Raw genomic sequence first — 21,400 nt, 5'->3', positions numbered from 1 at the left:
TTTTCTAATCCTGCTAAATTCAAGTACAAGTTCTAGGGGCTCCTAAAGATTTCTTAGTATTTTCCTCTGTAGATGATCATTTCATCTACATATAAAGATTTTGCTTCTGCCCTGCCAATCCTATCCTAGTTGTGTCATTGCATTGCCAGACTATTTTGATTTAGACCTCTGTTTCAAAGTCTAATGGACAGATGAAGAGTAGGCATATCTGCCCTTGTTCCCCACTTTAGGGAGAAAGCATTGTATCTTCTCCATTCATAGAAGGAGTTTTTGTTGGAAGTATGGAGTACTTGTCTTTGATCTGTTGAGAAGGTTCTGTTCTACTTCTAGTGTCCTGATAGCTTTTACCATGAACAGCTGTAGTATTTAGTCCAATACTCTTTCTCCAACTAGTGACAGGATCATATGGCTTTCTCCTTTCCTCTGTTAAAATGATTACTTTTGGGGTGGATCTTCCAATGCTGAACCAACACTGCTATCCCTATAACAAAACCACTTTCTACATCCTGCCAGATCTGACTTCTAAGAGTTTGTTTTGTTAAACAAATTTCTATCTATGTTCATACCTTTTCCTTCTCTTATCTTTATCCAGTTTTAGGATTAGCACAATGTTGAGTTCCTAAAATGAGGGGAGAAGTGTTCCTTTTTTTTTCTGCTTTAAATGTTTGATATAATTTATCAGTTAAAATGTATATGAGCCTGTTGTTGTCATATAGGTAGGTTTTCAAGCTGGAAATATACTTTCTTTAATAGGTGCTATTCACATTTTATATTTCTGGCCAGGGGATTTAGCTTGGTGGTTCTGCTGCCTGCCTCGCAAGCACAAGGTCCCAAGTTCGATCCCAGGTACCATAAAACAAAAAAACAACGAATTTTATATTTCTTCCAGAGTTAGTTGCATTAATTTGTCTTCCAAGGTACTTCATAGAACTTGTCAAATTTACTTCAAAGAGTTTTTTGTAATATCCTTTCTATATCCTTTTAAATTCTGTAAAATCTGTGGTAATGTCCTCTAAATCTTGATATTGTAATTTTTAAAAATGTATAATTGATACTGTATAATAGGAAGAAAAGGTCTAAAGGAGTAGGGGAAGTGGGAGGGGTAGGGAAAAGGAAAGAAGGGAAAAAATATGAGAAAAGGAAAGAAATGGAAACAAAGTCTTTGTAAATAGGGAGGGGTGGAGGGGGTGAAGGGAGGGCAGGGGAAGGGGAAAAAATAAGAACCAAGATACTTATGTAAAGGTACAAGATCTCAATGATGAATGCAACTGTATTTTATACCTAAAATGTACCAATAAACTTAATAGGAAAAAGAAAAGAAAAGAAAGACTGTACTAAAATGGAAAAAATATTTTATCTATGGAAAATATCAAGAAAATGTGTAATATAAAATTATACCTATATAACTTCATGCAAATTTGAAGAAACACATGAACCGTGACCCAAAGGAAATATAACTTAAAGATTATAAGTGAGAATTCTAGAGTCATATTGTATGGCTCATCAGATGGCCAGCTGTATGCCCTTGGGTGGGTCTGGAGCCTCCCCAGCTTCAGGATTTCCATCTGAAAAATGAGGTAACAGTAACATAATATTTAGAGTGCTCAGAGTTGCAAGAGTGCCTAGAATAGGGCCTGCCACAAGGGAGCCCCTGGCATGAGGAGGAGGTGGCCAGGAACTCTTGCTTTTTGCACTGGGCTGAGCCCTTCTGCTCTTAAAATTGTCCTGTCCACTCATCTCACTTTGTTGATTTCCATCCTAGTCTATTTTTGCTTTATATTTTTCTGTTCCTTTTACTTCTGTTTGTATTTCTGAGGTATATTATGTGGATGTCAAAAAGTTTCCTAACATTTCATGCTGGATTTAACTAAAAGTCTTCCCTTCCCTTCCTCCCCCCCCACCGCCCCGCTCTCTTTCTTTCTTTCTCTTTCTTTCTTCATTGTAGTACTTGGGATTGAATCCAGGGTCTTCACACTGAACTACACTCCCAGCCCTTTGTATTTTTTCAGTTTTGAGACAGGTTTTGGGAAGTTTCCTGGGCTGGGCTTGAATTTGTAATCCTCCTGCCTCAGCCTCCCAGAGTGCTAGAATTACAGGCATGTACTACCACACTTAGCTTATGAAGTCTTTTTATCACTGGTTATATTTTATTTATTTATTTATTTATTTATTTATTTATTTATTTATTTAATATTCCCCTTATCCATTCTCAAACAAGGCAATAATTCTCAGAAATTTTTTTTTTTTTTGGCACCAAGGATCAAACTCAGGACCTTGCACTTGCAAGGCAGGTGGAGGAACACTGAGTTAAATCCCCAGCCCAGAAATTGTTTTAGATGAGGACCAAAATTAATAACTAATGGTTAAATTATAAAATCATAAAAAGTATATATTCATCTTAAGTCATTTTGTATTAACTTAAATCATATAAATATATCTTATGCAGTTATCTTTAATTCAGGCCTTAGGCTCTTTTCTGAGTTTGGCTGGTTTCAGTACTCATTTTTATCTTATATTAACCTTGCCCATATCTAAGATTTCTAGTTTCATTTCTTTAAAGTGAAATATGTTAGTCAAAGATATTCATGAAACAGTGCAGAATCTTTCTAAATTGTATACTTCTCTGCTTTCATGGTTCTCACACATACTTTGACAGAAATCCTCTTAGTAAATGTCCAAAGCATTGGAGTTAGGTTCTACAGAAGTAGGATCTCCATTTTTTGTGTTCACGTTTTATTGATTTATGTCACATTTAATTACATAATTTAAAGGACAAGTACAATGTACCAAAATAGAGGATGTAACAATCCTACTGACTCTTGTGAGCATCAGTCCAACTAGTAATGAAAGTGGGCAGAAGGCACCAAGGGTGGCCTGTGAGCCAGGAATGTTCCGTTGTGTGGGCGTTGGGCAGTCAGGGTGACCCATGGAGCCCAGGAAATGGCATTAGTTAAGGAGTTGCAAAGGCAGTGGTTCTTAAATAACTCAGAATTATCTGAATGGCTGGGTAAAACACAGATTTTAACAAGTTGTGATAAAGTCACAACTCAGAGTTTCTGATACAGTAAGATTAGAGGGGCCAGGCAAAGAATTTACTTGGGCTCTGAGATAATGTTAATTTGTCTGGTTGGAGGAGCACATCTGGCAACCACTGAGCTACAAACAGCCAACCGTGACAGTGTGAATGGGAACAGGTCTCTCCTGACATGAGCATGCAGGGGCAGAAAGCCACACGTGGTTTCTCTGTGTGTGTCTCCCACACTATAGTGGATATTTCTCCTATAATCAGATGGTTTGTGGGTGTTCTATTACTCTTAGTGCTTGGTATTGGAATTGTGTTGAAATTTTAAAATCATACATGGAAGGGGAGGGAGGGAGGGAAGGAGGGAGGGAGAGATCGATCTAGGAACTTTATTTGGAAGTTGTATGGGGATGCAGTGAGAGCTTTTAAAGTCTTCATGGTTGTTGTCTTTTGGATTTCTCGAAAAGGGGGAAAGTACTAGTTAGCTCCTTTTAATTTTGCATGCTGTTTTCCTATCACAAGTCCTGCAGTCACTTCACAGGAAAAATGTTTTCTGAGTGTCAGAAAACTTGTGTTTGGCAACAGCTTCCAGCTGCAGGGTGGAAAGGCAGCAGTGTGGGTGTGTTGTCAGCACACTGAAAACTTTGAGAATGAAACAGAATCTCTGATTGCTCTGTAATCTCCCTTTTAGAACTGGCTGACGGAGCTGGAGATCTTTGCTATTATCTTCTCAGCTGCCATCCATGACTATGAACACACCGGAACCACCAACAATTTCCACATTCAGACTCGGTGAGGATGCTGAACTCTTTGGAGAAGAAACAGAGGGGACAAGGATAGAGTTTTACCTTTTTTTGGTACTGGGGATCGAACTTGGGACCTTGCACTTGTGAGGCAGGCGGCCGAACCACTGAACTAAATCCCTGGCCATAAGTTTTAGAAGTCATAGAGGTGTTCTTCACCTTTCTTTTACATGGTTGCTCTAGTTTGTGATTCTGAAGAGGTGAACATAAAAGATGGGCCTGGTCAGCTTCTATCTGCTTAGGGTTTAAGAAGTCATCTGCTTTAATTCTCTAGCAATTCTCATACTTTATGGAAATCTGAGGATATTATTTTCTTCTCTATTGCAATGCTTGCTCTGTTTATTTATATGTGTTCTGTATGTGCTCTATTCCTACTAAATGGTGAGGCAGTTTGCATAGAGGCCCAGATGCGCTCCAAACTAAAAGGACAAAGGATGACTGGAGTCAAACTCCACCACCCAGCCTTTTTACCCTCTGATCTCTGGGTTCCTGGTGAGAATCTGATTTCACCTCTGCTCAGTTCAGTGCCTTCTCTCTTCCCTGGCACAGGGCAGGGAAAGCCAGGTTGTCTCACACAAGACACTTACCCATGGACAATCTCTACAACCTTCCTGATGCCCTGCCGAAGTAAACATAGACTTCTGTTGGGAATATTAAGTAGAGGTTTAAGTGCCCCATCCTGAGCCTACTAATCTGTAACTGACATCACTAGTTGATTGTACTATCTTTCCTTCCCAAGCTGTGCATTTACCCTTAATGTTCCTCTCAGCACAGAATTCTGGCCAAACAGTATGAGTCAAACATTGTTTCTGCTTAGGGTGAAACCTTGTCTGTCTTCTCTTTGCCTAAAACTTTATAGTCTCTTAAGACAATGACATGGAACTGGGGAGAATCTGACAGTAGGGTTAATGGTGGAAAGCTTGTAATATAAAGACCAAGAATGTAAGAGGGCCCAGGGACTATTTGAACATTAAATCAGTACTTACTGATTTTGCTTGAAAAAGCAAGTGCATGCTCTGGATGGTTTTGTCTTCATTAAGTGAATCTACATGTATTTAATGAACTAAACACTTGATTAGGAGGTACAGGAAAGAACACAGTATCATCTGATCTCTGTTCAGCAGGGGAATTCCAATGGAATACAAGCAGACAAAAGGATTTAAGCTTTAGTTCCTGCCTCTTGTCACCCCACCTACAGTGATCTCAGCTGCTGGGAAGCAGCCTGTTGTGTCTGTAAATACAGGAAGCTCCACAGATTAGCTCTGCTTAGTGTGTGTCTGTGGGTAGATCCTTTGCTCCGAGGACCAGGACTGCAGTGAATAGCACCTGCAAAAGGGAAAGAGGGGGGTGAAGCCACTGTGTTTGCATCTCTCCCGTGGACTAGTATCAAAGTCATTCCCAAGTTAGAGGTAAAAAGCTCAATGTCACAAAATACACATCCCTTTGGTATCTGCATATCCCTTGGTCCTGTCTTAGTTACTTTTTCTTCATTGCTGAGAAAAAATACCTGACACCCAAAGTTAAAAAGGGAAAGATTTATTTAGCTCACAGTTTGTAGAGGTTTCAGTCCATAATTGGCTAGCTACAAGTCAGGGTTGCGAGGCAAACAGGCCTTCCAGAGGAGAAACAATTCATGGTGGCCAGAAGGAGCAAAAGCAACAAGAGACCTTAACAGCATCTCCCTGCCCCTTCTATCTTATTCAGACTACCTAGGGCAAGTAGCACTCACACCCTTAATCCTAGTGTCCTCAGGCCTAGCCCCACCATGAATCGATCACACACTCTAGATTCAGCCACCTCCAAAATAGCCTATGACCACATGAGGCTTTGGGGGTACATCTAGACACAAACCATAACAGTACCTTATGCAACAGATGTAAAGGAAGGTCTTTTACCTAAACATTTGTATATTTGGTGTTATCTCAGTAGAAAGGGGAAATTCCAATGGGCTTCATTAACTTTGGTTTGAGATGAAAGTTAAACATTTACCCTCTTCAACAGAGCTTTCTCCAATGTACTTAAGGATCCTTGTTCAGAAAACTAAGTCTGTAACCAGGTCCCTTATCCTTTGATAGACAAAATGTTAAGCCCAGTACTTCCAAGGTATGCTAGATACATCCCAACACTTGGTCATGATAGGTGGAACTTATCTTGGGGAACACTGACCCTCCAAAGACCTTGCCTCCTGTCTTACCACCATGGGGTTTTAAGAACCCATTGTATGAAGTATGATAAAAAATATGGTCAATGTTAAAAATTTGAAGATTTATTACAGTAAAAGACACATTACCATTAATTCCCCTTGAAATACCCTTTGTTTCAAACACACTTACCCTATCATTCTTGCCATTTTCTGAAGCAGTTCTGGAAGTCCTCTTTCTTGAGTGTCTTTAGTCCCAATGTCCTGGCTACCTTGATATCCTAAGTCAGTTTCAATATGTTTGCTTTACATGGTCATTTTCACTTTGAGGAAGAGCCAGAAATTGCATCATGCCAGATCTGGAAATAAGGCAAATGAGGACAGACTGTAATATTTGTGTGAGCCTACCTTTTCATTGGATGACACTGAGCATCAGCTACACTTTATTGTCACACCTGCTATACTCATGAAGGGAGGGAAATTCTGAGTTCCACCTTATGTTTCAGTCTTACCACATAGCTCTGGATTCAGCTTCTTTGATAAAAAAAAATTAGCTCTGATAATTTAAGTTTTCATTAAATTAGAGATATTAAAATAATATACAGCCCTGTGTTTGGTGACATTCAGTTAATACAATGATCTTTGAGAAAGTCTCTGAGAACTATCATATAATCTTTATATTCCTTATTCACATGTGACTTTTGCATGTACGCATTTTAAGATCAAGCTACTAACAGAGGCAGTGTGCAGATAATGCCCATCTTTGTGTTCAGAAAGATACAGCTAAAATAAATAAATTGAATTGCGTTCACTGAATCAAATAAAATCAGAAGTTGAAGTTTTTCCAGAAAATAAAAGGACACTTGACATAATCCATGGGTTTTTAAAAACTACCTTTGCTACTTAATACAAGTTTTGAGATTTAGTATAAAACAATCTTCAGAGAGTTCTCAGGCTGAATCTCACATATTTCACCCTGATACATTGATAGTAAAATATCCTGTGCACATCTGTTGATAATTTGTAGTGTTTAAGCTTTTGATTGATACAAGTGGTATGAGGATAAAGCTAATTTCTAAACATTAGAAAAAGTACTAGTACTTTTTTTTCACAAAGTTATTAAAAGCGTTATTTATAATTGGCACTGTCTAGCCTGTGAGAGCTACTGGAAGAAATTTCAAGTATTTAATGTCCTAGATGATTTTGTGTTTTCTGTCCAGGTCTGATCCAGCTATTCTGTACAATGACAGATCTGTCTTAGAAAATCACCATTTGAGTGCAGCCTATCGCCTTCTGCAAGAGGATGAGGAGATGAATATTTTGGTCAACCTCTCCAAGGATGATTGGAGGTAAGGACGAAATGAGATTGAGGAGGAGCCATGAAGATAGGTGAGGCATGCTGCCTTTGAAGAAATAATATCCCATTTACAATTTCTATTGTTGTTTCTCTCTCTTTTTGTCTCTCCCTCTGTGTCTCTCCCATTTCTGTTTTTTTCTTGTCACAAATGTTCAAATGCTTGTAAATGAAGGCTAAGAATGTTATGTAGCCATTTTTGCCATCTTTACATTGATCATAAGAATCGGAAAGTGGAACAAATTTGTGTCAGAGAACTCAATATTGTACTAAAAATTCTGGAGAAAGAAAATTTGAAGATCCTCTTCCAGTAGGGTCCAACTGAGACTATTTTGGAAAATCTTGTTACATTAGAAGCATTGTTTTCCAGTGTTTTCCCTGCTTGTACTTTCTAGCCTGTGAGAGCTAGACTGTTGCTTTCAACTGAACTACTTAAATCTGAATTTTATCATCTGGCATTTATAAGGTAGAAAACACTATATATATATATATATATATATATATATTTTTTTTTTTTTTTTTTTTTTTTTTTTTTTGGTACTGGGGATAGAACTCAGGTCCTTGCACTTGCAAGGCAGGTGGCAAAACACCTTATATTTGCTTTAAGCGTCTTAATAGCACTTTAACTTTTTTTAAGGAAATTATTTTGAAACTTAAAAAAAAGTAGGTACTTAATTCTGTTTACTAAATGATACTGTTTGACTCTGGATTTGGACACATCTGGGTTTGAATACCAACCAAATCACTTACCAGCTATATGACAGTGGAGAAGTTATTCATCCTCCTTGTATATTTTTAACATTTAATTCCTAGAAAATAGATAATAACATTTATTCTACAACATGGTTAAGATTATAATTAATGAAATAATCCTTTTAAAATGCTTAACACACACACAGAGGAAGCCTGCAAATCACTGTAGCTATTCATAAACATGGCTTAATGTTCATAACACAAAATCATCTAAATCATTAAAAAGTTCTGAATCTGCTGCGACTAGAATAGTACTTGTGTTTTAATTAAATAATAGAAACTCAGCAAACCAAAAATTGACAAATTTAAGGCATGCACACCTACACATAGATTGTTCAGTAAAACTGCTAATAATCAAAGATAAAATAAAGGAATATGGCAGATTACATTTAGGGAAACAATTTGAATGACTGTGTATTTTTCATCAATAACCATGGAGACCAGAAGATAATGGAATAAGTTCTTAAAGTACTAAAAGAAAAAAATAAGAATAATGTCAACACAAATTGCTCCACCCTATGGGCATATTCTTCAGTAATGAAAGTGAAATAGAATTATTTTCAGGTAATAGAAAACAACAGGAATTTATCCTCAAAACAACTACATCATAAGACTTGCTAAAGAAAGTTCTTCAGGTAGAAGGGAAATGATTCTAGAGGAAAACTAGACATATAGGCAAGAAAAAAATAGCAAAGTATGGGTAAACGCAAAAGCACAGTTTTTCTTAACATATTTGAATTAAGGCCATGTGACGATTTAGATAAAAACATTACATCATCTCATAGGTTTTATAGTGTAAGAAAATGTAATATCTCTCATTATATATAAAGACTATAACAAAGATTGGCTAGTGATATTAAATGAACTTATACGGTTATAAGTTCTTTTTACATTTTACCTGAGATGATGCAATATTAGCTCTAAGTATACTGAAAATGAACTATATTATGACACCACTAAAAAAATGAACAGTACTAGCTAAAGATGGGGGAAATTCATTAAGTAAATTAAAATAAAATTTAAAAATTCAATTATATCCCCCAAAAGCCAGAGGATGTGTTATAGAGGGGAAAAAAGCAGACAGGCCAAACAGAAAACAACATACTAGACCTAAATCCAACCATGTCAATAATTACCTTAAAAAACTAACCACTCTAATTAAATGATAAATATAGAATGGATAAAAAAGCAAGCTCTACTGCATTCTGGCTATAAAGGATGTAATTCACACATAAAGACCCACAAGTAAGTTCAAAGTAAAAAGATACAAAATATAGCAAAAACTAAGTATAATAAGACCAGAGTGGTGATACTAATATCAGATAAAATGAACTGCCAAAAACGGTATTGCCAAGGATAAAGAATGTTTTCTGACAATAAAAGTTGTTGTGAAAGACATGACAAACATAATTAGCATTCTCTAATTATAGACATTCAAAATATAAAAATGACCAGGAAAAAGGTAGGAGTATATGTTTCCACAATCTGAGTAGATTTTAACATTCCTGCCTGAGTGAGTAATTTTTAAAAAGACAAAAATATCAGTAAGGACATAAGAGAATTTAAACAATATCAAATTTAAAATTTATTGCATGAGCTGAATAGCAGGATGGGGAAGAGAGGAAGAGTCAGTATATTTGAAGTATATTTTAAAATTTTGAAATATATCAGAAATTATCTAATTTGAAGAAGTTAAGAGAAAAAAGTTTTAAAATGAGCAGAGCCTTAGGGATTTGTGGGAAACTTTCATATAATCAAGCATAAGGACAACCGCAAGTCTTAGGAGAGGAAGAAGCGAATGTCAACACATCACCCTAGCTGATATTTATTGAATATTACACAACAACTACAGTATACACATTATCTTCCAGTGTTAATAATATAAATGAGTAGAGTCTATAAAGCAGATTCCACTTTATTTATTTATTTATTTTTGGTACTGGGGATCGAACTCGGGAACTTGCACTTGCAAGGCAGGCAGTAGCACCACTGAGCTAAATCCCCCGCCAGATTCCACTTTTATTTATTTACAGTACTTTCATTCCACATCCTCATTTATTCATAAAAAGCCCTCATGAAAGACTCAGATGAGAAGTGTCGCACGTAATTAGTCGATTTTGATTAGAAGTGGCAAAACATAAAATGATTTTTTTTCTTCTTTTTTTGCTTCCATCTTTTTTTTTCTATGGGTGTACCTGAAAGGGAGTTTCGAACCTTGGTAATTGAGATGGTGATGGCCACAGATATGTCTTGTCATTTCCAACAAATCAAAGCAATGAAGACTGCCCTGCAGCAGCCAGAAGCGTAAGTGGGCCTTTGACATCATGTGTTTCTACAGGTGTTTGAACTGGCATTTGTCCACGTTGTACTTTTAAAGAACATCTCCTTCAACATCGTTTTATTCAGCGGTTTCATAAAGTAGTGATGTTTGGAGGAAAGAACACAAAAATTATACATACTTCACATCTAGGTGTGTTCTCATCAGAGCTGAAGTATATAAATAATAGAGCTGCTAAAAGTTTGCCCCAGTTAGAATTTAAGCTATTCATTCCCCTTTGGGAAATGAAATTCTCAAAGATCTCTGTAATGTAGAAGCACAAATACATCAGTGATTCTTGGGTGTTTGTTGTCTTCCCGAATGGTTTAGTCATTCCATAAAAGACCTCACATCAGAAGTGTCCAGGTCATAAACAGGGAGACCAAAGGCATGAACACCCCAGTAGCACAATAAAATAATCCCCTCCCTCTGTTTAACAAAATGAGATTGTACTTGAGATGGGGAGGTGGAAGGGGTTCAAAAGACTAATGATTTGTAGAACTCTTAAGGCGGTTCTGAGGAGTGTGGTCATCATGTGTCTGGGTGACTTGGGTTTACAGGATTGAAAAGCCCAAAGCTTTATCCTTGATGCTACACACAGCAGACATCAGTCATCCTGCGAAGGCCTGGGACCTGCACCACCGATGGACGATGTCCCTCCTAGAAGAGTTCTTCAGACAGGTACCTTGTTGCTGTGCTCTTTGTCAGGGCCACTGTTATCAGCTATATCAGAAATTTCATATTTCAGTACTGCTGTGTGAGATATAGTAATTTTCTTCAGGGAAGAGGTTTTCAGAGGTATTTTTTGCTTTCTAGTTAGATGCTATTGAATTATACCTGAATTCGGATTCTCAGTGTATGATAAAATGCATGTCTATCTTACATATTTCTCTTTGGAAGAAAGTGTTTCGTATTTGGAGTCTTTTGTCAAAATGTCATTCAAGAAGCCCTTTTCCTTTGTATTTTCCTCATGGGTCGACAACATGCTGTTTATTTGACATTGCCCTGTGGGATTAAGTTGTTAATCCTGAACTCATACCTCTGTTAAAATTATTCAGGTTTCTTCTTTTGAGAGAACAAACCTGTGATACAAAATTCCAGAACTAAGTGTGGCAAATTGAAGTCAGGAAGCAGTAGACACTGTCGTTCCAATTATATTTAAGCTTAACTATGTTCAAAGTTCCAGGATTGTGTTGTCTTTGTATACATTGCTTTAAAAAATACTTATTAATACCAGGCTCACCTTCATCCCCTTAAGTGACAAGAGATAAGTTCCACTTTGTGTTGCTATAACAAGATGCCTAAGATTGGATCATTTATAAAGAATATAGATTTATTTAGATCACAGTTCTAGAAGCTAGGAAGTCTAAGATTATGTGACTGGTATCTGGTAAGGGCCTTCTTATTGCCTGATAACATGGTGGAGGCTATCACAAAACAAGCATGCTTGTGTGGAAGGGTCTATCTTCCTCTTCTTACAGAGCCACTAATAGCTTCATGGGGACCCTACTCTGCTGATTTTATCTAATTCTCATTATAAGGCTCCGCCTCCAAATGCTGTTAAGGTATGACTTTGGGGATAAGTTAATAACACATGAAATTTGGGGAACACAGGCAAATCATAGCACACTGGTTACTAGAATTTTGGAAGTGAATTACTCTTTTCATTACTTTTATTCTTATAATTCGCTTTTGAATGAAGAAACTGTAGAAGGCATCTGTATGCATTTTGTTGCTTTTGGAGTTTTACAGACTAGCTGGTAATAAAGCAGGAGTAGAATTAACAGCATACTAAACAAAAACCAGAAACCTTTTATTGAAGTTTTACTTCCAACCAGTTTGAGGCCAGTGGCTAATCAAATTATGCGTCCAGTGTCCTGTAGTTTTATCTGTGCTTAGTTCTTTTTGTTTGAGGGGGTAATTCAGGGTGAGGTTGGACCAGTTTTTTTAAAGCCCTTCCAGCATTAAATCCCTTTGTTTCCTTCCCTCTGTCCTTGGGTACCTAGCAACACGCACAGCACATACTCACCTGCACCCCAAAGCTGTGTAAAGTCACCAGCAAGTACCTGTTCTGCATATGGTTATTTCCTTTGCAAAGTCATTGCTTAGTCGTCTCCCATAGTTCTCAAAGGGAATCAAGGGGCAAGTGAGAGGGCTGGCACGGAGCTAGTGCTGTATATGTGTGACCCTGCTGCATGTTTACACAAGGATGACTCTGCAGATTCATCCTTCATTAAGGCATTATTGTGAACCGGTTTTCCAAAGGCTATATTTTTAATAAGAATGAGAAAATTTTCTCCAATATCCACTCTTTGTCAGATGTTTTCTTTGATATAGCTTTTGCAATAATACTCTCATACAGCTAGAAATATTGTTTGTGGCCAGATGATAGATCAAAACTAACTGATATAAATCTGATATATGGAAGGATTCATTTTATAAATTATGAGAAAGTGAATATGAATTACTTAAATACATGAACATTTTCTCCTCACAAAAGAAACTTGTTTGCATGCACATGCACATATGCTGGAATTGAATGAAAATGCACTAGAGGCAATGGGAATATAACCACATTGAGGTTTTTTTGCATGTTGGGAATGGAATGCTAGCTCACTGGACTAGAACTGTTTTTTAGTAATTACAGTTCAGTAAATTATTTTTACTGACTTAATATTTTAACCTGAAGTCAGAAGCCACAGTAAGTAGCCTATGTAGAAGAAATGTTGCCTCAGCTCTTAACAGTAGATTTTAAATTGGACAGTTCAAATGGGAAATCTCAATGCAACTGTAGAGTCTTTTAAAAATTATATATGGGAAGTTGAGATATATTTCAAAATAAGGGCATAGCCTCAGTGCACATGGACCAGACCTTCCCTGCTTGCTAAAAGAGGATGTTACATCTTCAGTTTTATAAACATATTTTACAAAATCCAAGCCAATTGCTGCAGGGTGCTTCTGAATAAAAAGCTGACTTCAAAGAAGTGTTTTTGCGGGCCCGGGATTTAGCTCAGTGGTTCCACCGCCTGCCTCGCAAGCACAAGGACTCGAGTTTGATCCCTACTACCAAAAAAAGAGAAGTATTTTTGCCTTCTTGACAGATACATGTTGTTGTGAGTGTTATGGCAAATTTCTTTCCTATTTCTGTATAGTTTCATATTTTGCAAGCATTTCTTCCAATTTTTCTAATTCCTCTGTGTCTGTAGTTATTTCTCCATTTTTACTTATTTAATGTATTAAAGGGGTTTTTTTCCTGTGGTAATTGCTTTATTGTTTCTTTTTTGTTTAATGTCTTAAATATTTTTCTATTTTATTAACTCATTTCTTCTGCTTCAGTTTACCCTGTTCTTTGTCTACTCTCCAAATTGGATGCTCAATTCATTTATTTTAATTCTTGCTTTTTAAAAAAATATAAAGCAAGGAATTTATTTTTTTATAATGGAGAATCTCATAAGTTCTGATATGTAGTATGTTCACAATCATTTACTAAATAGTCTGTAATTTTTGTTTTGATTTCTCTTTTTTCCAAGTTGCCTCAGATAGAGGGATTTGCTTATAGTTTTTCACTGATAGCTTTGGAATTAATTTTTATTGAAATTTGATCAAAGACTTTTCATTGTTTAGAGCTTATTCTTAAATTTGTACATCATCTGCTATACAATCAACTTTTGTGAAGGTTCATGGCTCATGAAAAGTAGATTTATTTCTTATTTGCAGGGTACAGAGTTAAACCACCAGATACATCTACTTTCTTGATTATGTCATTATACATAATTTCTAAAATTTTGAGGTATTATGAGAAATGTTTTATTTATTTATTTATTTTTGTACTGGGGATAGAACTCAGGTCCTTGTGCCTTGCACAGCAGGCGGCGAAACCACTGAGCTAAATCCCCGGCTATGCACTATAATTTTTGCTTCTTAAATTGAAATTGTTATTTGATTCTCAATATTGATAACTGTTCGAGTCTTACAGTTTATTGCTCCCGTTGTCTGTATAAAGCTCACATCTTTGTCTCATTTAACACTTTTCCTAGAATTAAAACATGGCTTATATTAAGAATTTGATCCTGTCTTTATGTATCTTTTTATTTTTAACCTTTCAGAAACACTTTGGCTTGGGTGTATTTTAAACACCGAATATAATTGAATTTTTAAATAAGCCAGCCTAAGATTCTTTTATTATTTAAAGTTAGCCACATGAACATTCACTGAAAAGAAAAGAATGCTTGGTCTTAGTTGCTATTGTATTTTAATATATTTTTATATGTTTTTTTAAAAAATAGGTCACTATATTATCTCTGCTGTCTCCTTTACTATAAATTTCTGATGATCTGGAAGTTTTCTATTTTCATTTAAATAATAAATGGATTTTTCATTAAGACATGCTTGCTGTAGATGTTTACACTCCTTGTGGGCGGTTGCTACATGGACATAGCACATCTCAATTCCTCTTCTCATCCCTTTCTCCACTCCTCCCTTCCTCTTCCCCTCCCTCCATCTCTCGACCCCTTCCCATTTGAGAAAGCTCTCTCTCCCTACTTCGGTTATCTTTTATTTTGCTCTTTTTTATATTTTGGGTTTCTCGTATAAGAGAAACCATGTAGTATTTAAGCTTGTGTGTCTCGTTTATTTCACTTACCGTTATGGTCTGAAGGTGCATTATTTTCCTACATATGACTCAAGTTTATTGTTTTAGTTCTCCTAGTTGTTAGCATATTAATCACAACTAAATCTTCTATTTATTTAGATAGTATCCAGAGTCTCCCTCTTATAAAAATTAAACTTCTAGGGCCCGAGATTTAGCTCAGTGGTTCCGCTGCCTGTCTCAAAAGCACAAGGTCCCGAGTTTGATCTTTGGTATCAAAAAAAAAAAAATTTTAAACTTCTGTTTACCCCACCTCCTCCCCAACACTCAATTGGAATGGTTTTTGTTATTGACTTAGTTTTTCTGGTTTGTACCTTGATTATTTAAATATAGTTCTATTACTTTATGTCCCAGACTTAAATGATGTATTTTGCTATATCTATATTCCTTGGCTCACAATTCCTTTCCCTCCTTTTTTTCAATAACAAAACTAACTCCTTGTTACTATTAGTTGGCTGTATTATTTCTATGTTTTCCTAATTTTTAAAGTGAGCATTGTATTTTATGGACTGTATATTGTTTTCAAAAACAACCCAAAACAGTGTGACTCAGAAAGATGGAAAAGAAACAAATTGAAAAGGCATAATTCTCCAATAGTTCTTGTCCTGGTCCTCTTCAGTTTTGGCTCTTTAACCAGTGGTTTCTTCTAGAAGCACTGAGGAAACCACATTTATATGATTACAGGTTTTCTACTGCTGTTGTACCTGGGTCAAGTTTGCTTGGGTATGACTGGGGATCAATCTTTCCTTGAGGTCTTTTTTTACTGTTACTCAAATGTCTCCCATACTTGAATGCTGCTATGCAGAGATTGAACCATGAAGGAATTATTTCCATATATAGGTGATGATCTTTTCACTTAATTGCCCTAAAGATTATTTCTTTTTTAAAATAATTTTTGTTCTGCAAATCTCAACATATGTAATGAGAATTGTTTCTTTTCTTCAGAAGCCCAGTGATATTGGTTACTATTCTGTATAAGCTTTTCTTGGGACGTGATATGTTCTTTTCCTCTACAGATTATAGTTACATTGATTGAATCATTTAGTGTCTTCATTTTCTACTTGTTTAGTTCTCTTTGCTAGGGCAACAGCTATTCATAAGTCACCTCTCGTTCCTCTCAGAGTTGTGTCACCCTTTAGGTGGCCTGCTTTCCATTCCTGACTCTGTGTTCCTCACGCATTTTCACCGCAACAGCTCTTCCTTGTGCTGCTTCTGGTGCAATCTGCATTGATGCCATGATTCTGTCTGTCTTGTCTACAACTTTCCTGTGCTGTTCGCTCTTGCTCTTCTGAGTTTGTTGTGGATAATTTAAGGAATTTCTTTCTGTTCATAAAAATAAGTTTGGTCATTACTTGGTGGCACCGTTTTTCTCATATTCCTTACACACACACACACACACACACACACACACACGCACACGTGCTTGCTTCTGTTCCTGTATTCCTCCCTCTCTCTAATTCTCTTCCTCCCTTTCTTTCTTTCTTCTTTTTTCCTCCCTGATGGGGATTGAACCAGAGCCTTGCACATACTAAAAATGTGCTCAGCCACTGAGTTATACTTCTAACCTTTTCTCCCCCTTTGAGGTATCTTTTTACATTTTTTGTTTTGTTTCTGTTTCTGTTTTTGTTGGCTGCTGGCTTCTCTTTCTCCTCCTCTTCCTTTTACCTCTATTCTTCTTTTTCATCTTTTCTTGTCCTTGTCATCCTCATCTCATCGTTTACTTCTCTTTCTGTCTTCTCTCTTCTCTTTTCCTATTCCTTCTCCTCTCTTCTCCCTGATTCCTATTCATTTTATTATCATTAACCATCTTTTGAGTGAAATATGTTCTTTTTGAATCAGCTATTTGCAGAGGATTTGCACCAGGGAGACACCAGGGGAGTGGTATTGTAATCTATGTAGGATTATCCTTGGTGTGTTATGTGACTCCTCAGAAGTGACTGTGTGTATCTCTTAGCCTTTACTTTTTCCAAAATAACAGTGGGCAAGAGTTGTACAGTTGGTCTTAATTCAGTCTCTGTTCTGTACCCAGCCTCTCAGCATCTTTCCCTGTCCCTCTCTGATACTCACAGATTTGGCAGCCCTTCCACATACAGTTCTCCTCTAGAGTACATATTTTCCCTTGTGTTTATGTTTGTGTTTGCATTTCTATTTCTCATTCTCCTTGTTTTTGAGGTCATGGCTTCTGAGAAGTAGGGCTAAAACCTGCTCTACCATCTTGTATCAAATTCACAAAGCTCTTCTCGTACTTTACATTTGGGCGTTCTTCCCCTGGGGAAGGAGAGTATACATTGCTGCATTTTGTTCAGCCTGATTCTTTTGTTGGCTCCTGACATTACTTTCCTTCATTCCACCTGAAAGGACTCACTTGAAGTATTACATTCAAATAATACTTTTGATGATTTCACATCGATAGATGCTATTTTCCCTGTGAAGTTCCAGTTCAGGAGGGACTTGTTTCTTTTGAAATGTTTTTTGCTTACATATAGCTGCAGTAACAAACAAACTTCAAGATGTGTAACAGTACACATGAATGGAAGTTTATCACCTACTTACATAATCTACAGACCAAGTGTCTCTTGACTGGTCCTTTGATAAGCAGAGATGACTGCCTATAAGGCTTCCAGAAGTGCTTGTCTAGATGAAGCCAGCAGAGGGGGAAAGAGCATAGAAAAGTACAAGCTACAGGAGATTTGATGTGTGCAAACTGGGGTAAAAAGGCAGCCTTCTTCTCTTGTTCTCTTATTACGTAGCACTAACTAGAAGAGAGTCCAGGTAGTGTAGACCTGCTGTGTGAACGATGGGTGGAGAAGGTTGGGAGTTCAGTGAACAGCTCCCTGCCCGGCTGCTCTCTAACTTGCCTGCCATAAATGCCAGAATGGCCAAAGGAACTTGAGTGTTTCTAGACAAATTAATCTTTTCACTAACTCAACAAATACTCATTATCTTCCTTCTTCATACATACTATTTGACTTAGTTGGATCTATCTTCACACCCACCAAGGAATGATATTTTTCTGAACTGTCCTGCAAGAAAAAAATGATTTAGTTTAAAAATCCTTTGTGACAACCAAAACTTTTTGAAAATGTTGATCTCTTCGATAGAGAGAACTGTGTCTGCGTGATTCCACAATGACCAATAGCGGTGAAGCCTTAGTATACTGTGTGGTCTGCCGAGTCAGATTCACCAGCAGATGTCCGTTCCTCCATATAACTTACAGCATATTTTTTTCAACTCATAAGTGTGTCTGTATTCCAAAGGGAATTCAGTGACTGCTGTTTTAAAATGGGGTTTTAGTTGTTGAGTCTACTCAGCTCAATTAAATACAGAAGATGTACATGATTTATAGCTTTGGGTATGGGCAAATTCGTGAAGTTAGAAGTTGTTTAATACCATGCAACTTTTCAGTAATGAAGTCTAAACTAATGCTTAAACCTTAATAGTCAAGTAATTAATGTTCATCACCTTGCTGTCTCAACCTGCCCCATTAAAATGTACCAACAGTGCAATTTGTGTCCCTGTCACATAGAAAATAAAAGAGGCTTTTATTGTGGTAACTGATCTATACCACTAAATTATCTGTAACACTAGAATTTATGTCAAAAATATTCTTCCTTTCTTCCGACTGCCCAGTTGGAAATAGCTCAAGAGGAAATCACTTTTCTCACGCCACTTAACAAAGAATGGTTCTCAACAGCACATACATGGGATTAGAGAAACCTTATATCCCATGCTGTGGGTGTTTATATACAGGAAAATGGTGCAGAAGGGATGGAGCCACTTCAGGACTGTTCCTGAGGACCTGGACATCCCATCTCCTACCTGACTCACTGTTGAGCTTCCTCTGATGCCCCTCTTTTTCGGTCCTTTCAGTGGACTTTGAGTATGCTTGTGTGAGCCAGCACCCTTCATTCTTGGTAACATGCCTTAAAAAGATGCAACTTTCCTTTTTTTTTTTTTAACTAGGTCTGGTGACAGTTTGTCATAATCTTTTATTTGCTACTCATTTATTGGTAATATTTATTATAATTAGAGTGTATGAGTGGAACAAAGTCACTGAATGTTTTTCAAATCTGACCTTAAATATAGTTACCTATTTGGAAAAAGTGATAGTTCCTCTTCTTTTTTATTTACGTGCACAAACTTTTCTCATTTCATCTTCGTGATCACCATATTTTGTAGGGATTATGATTTTATATTTAAGAGGTGACAAAACAGAGATGTAGGGACCTTCCTGGGATCTCAGGCAGGGAAAAGCAGGACTCCAGCACAGGTTTCAGTTACTGTGGCGAGCAGGTTCTTTCCTAGTGAAAGGAAAGCACAGCCTCACTGCTAGTGGAAGAGTCACTTACCTTCTCCTCTCCTCCAGATGTGGTTGAAGTACTGAGCTTCTGGTTCATGTTTGTAAAAATCATCTGCATTAGCCAGGTGTGGTTATGCACAGTTGTATTCCTGGCACTTAGGGAGACTGAGGCAGGAGGTTCGCAAGCTTAAGATCCACCTGAGAAACTTAGTGAGAACCTTGTCTCAAAATAATAATAAGTGAAATAATCAGATGTGCAAGCTTAAATATCGAATGGTTTCTTTTATATGAGAAACCCACACTATAAATAAAGTGCACAATAAAAAATAATAGGACATAGGGAAAAAACAATAGGAAATAGGGAAATAGATCTTTTGCAAATGGGAAGGGCACCAAGGGATGGAGAGAAAGGTGAAGGAGGGGAGGGGAGAGGGATGCAGAAAGAATCAAAGTATGTTATGTACATATACTGACTCCCCACCAGGAATGTAAACATTAGGTACTGCAAACACGTCCTATAAAAAAAAAAACATTGAAAACAATTTAAAAATTAAAAGGAGCTAGAAATGCAGCCCCTGGGTTCACTTTTTAGTACTCCAAAATATAAATAAATGAATAAATGAATTAGTTGGGTAATTAATATCTCCATCAGCAGGTACACTTCCCTTAGTACTTATTTATTGTATTTATTACACTGGTGCTTTTGGTGAGACTGAGAATATATTGGTCAGAATATATGATTTTATTTATTGCTGTCTAATTTCTTTTTACATTTTTTTAACCTGCAGATTGAACTCAGGACCTTTACCCTGAGCCACACCCTCAAACTTTATTTTTTATTTCTTATTCTGAGATAGGGTCTCACTGAGTCTCTGAATTTCCCAGGCTGGCCTCCAACTTGTGACCTTTCTTCCTCAGCCTCCAGAGTGCTGGGATTACAGACATGCACCATCATGCCCAACTTTTCTCCTTCTTTCTAGTCCACTTTCCACTGTAGACTGAGTCCTGGGGCTAGTTTTCTGTGGCTTTAGGCAGCTTTAGGACACAAAGCCAAATCAGCCCAGTTTAAATTTTAGATTTGGAGACTGGCCACAGCTGGGAATGATTCAGTGGCCACAGAAAGGTCTCAGTTAGACACAGGAAAACTTGGCAAGTTGCAACAATTCTGATTACAGTGTTGGTTGCAAACCATGGAACACATGGCCTATTGCCTCCTTTTCCACAGGGACCCTATTCCTGCCCAATGAGGCTTTGTTCACAACAGCATGAGCACTTGCAGTTGGATGGAATGATTGTACTCCAGAGGGCTCAGCCTCTTGGAATCTTTTATGCTGAGGAGCAGGCGCTGTAAGGACATAATATATAATGTAATTGTAATAATTAAAATAAAGACCAGTGGCCTAAATGGCAGCTAAAGTTGCTAAATAAAATCTGAGTGTCTCAGCCTGCTGTTTTTAATTTACTGTGACCTTCTGTTTTTCTAGGGTGATAGAGAAGCGGAGCTGGGGCTGCCTTTTTCTCCTCTGTGTGACAGAAAGTCCACCATGGTTGCTCAGTCGCAAGTAGGTACGTGTTTGCGAACCACTGCATGGAAGCAAGCACCAGATGAGAATTTGTAAGAAGCTCAGATGCTCCCAGGAATTCTGTGGCTGGGGCAAGAATCACCAGCTCCATTCTACCATGATGTGCTCATGGTTTTAGCTGCTTAGGATGATGGAGGCACTTCATTCTTATCCCTAGAATTAGCTGGTTCCTGGGGATCTTCTGGTCTCACCATCTTTTCTTGGAAAGAGTAAAAGAGGCTTCAACTTTACATGGAGATGACACGTATCATTGTCAGGAGACACATTCTGCTTCAGGCTCTTCTTCTTGAATGTAGTACTGAGAATTGCCATGGTATTTCTCATCACTGGCATTTCTTCTAGACCTGTGTTCAGGCAGCCCTTTTTTCTGGAGGACCCTACTTTCAAGAATGGCTCTTTGAAAATGTTTCCTTCCTGATTTCTTTCCTTCCTTCCCTTTCTCATAAACACTTTGTAAGGATAATTCTTGCACTGCTAATC

General features: G+C 37.2%; 1 protein-coding gene across 10 annotated transcripts in view; it reads left to right on the top strand.

The window, feature by feature from the left end:
• Window positions 1-21,400, top strand: part of Pde1c (phosphodiesterase 1C) — a 667,339-nt gene that overhangs the window by 581,935 nt on the left and 64,004 nt on the right. For all 10 annotated transcript variants that reach the window (XR_015448679.1, XM_087204515.1, XM_013076529.3 and 7 more), the window contains 5 exons: window positions 3,714-3,814; window positions 7,186-7,314; window positions 10,275-10,376; window positions 10,950-11,070; window positions 20,822-20,903. Coding sequence is in view for 9 of the 10 variants with exons in the window: in XM_087204515.1 (XP_087060641.1) it covers window positions 3,714-3,814; window positions 7,186-7,314; window positions 10,275-10,376; window positions 10,950-11,070; window positions 20,822-20,903 (535 nt within the window). In the remaining variant the exon portion in view is untranslated. The remainder of the gene's footprint in view (window positions 1-3,713; window positions 3,815-7,185; window positions 7,315-10,274; window positions 10,377-10,949; window positions 11,071-20,821; window positions 20,904-21,400) is intronic.

Source organism: Heterocephalus glaber, unplaced genomic scaffold (genome assembly GCF_053883595.1).
Source record: "Heterocephalus glaber isolate CG9 unplaced genomic scaffold, H.glaber_assembly_v1.0 deba00000546, whole genome shotgun sequence".
NCBI lineage: Eukaryota > Metazoa > Chordata > Mammalia > Rodentia > Bathyergidae > Heterocephalus > Heterocephalus glaber.
This window is presented reverse-complemented; position numbering and strand designations above follow the sequence as displayed.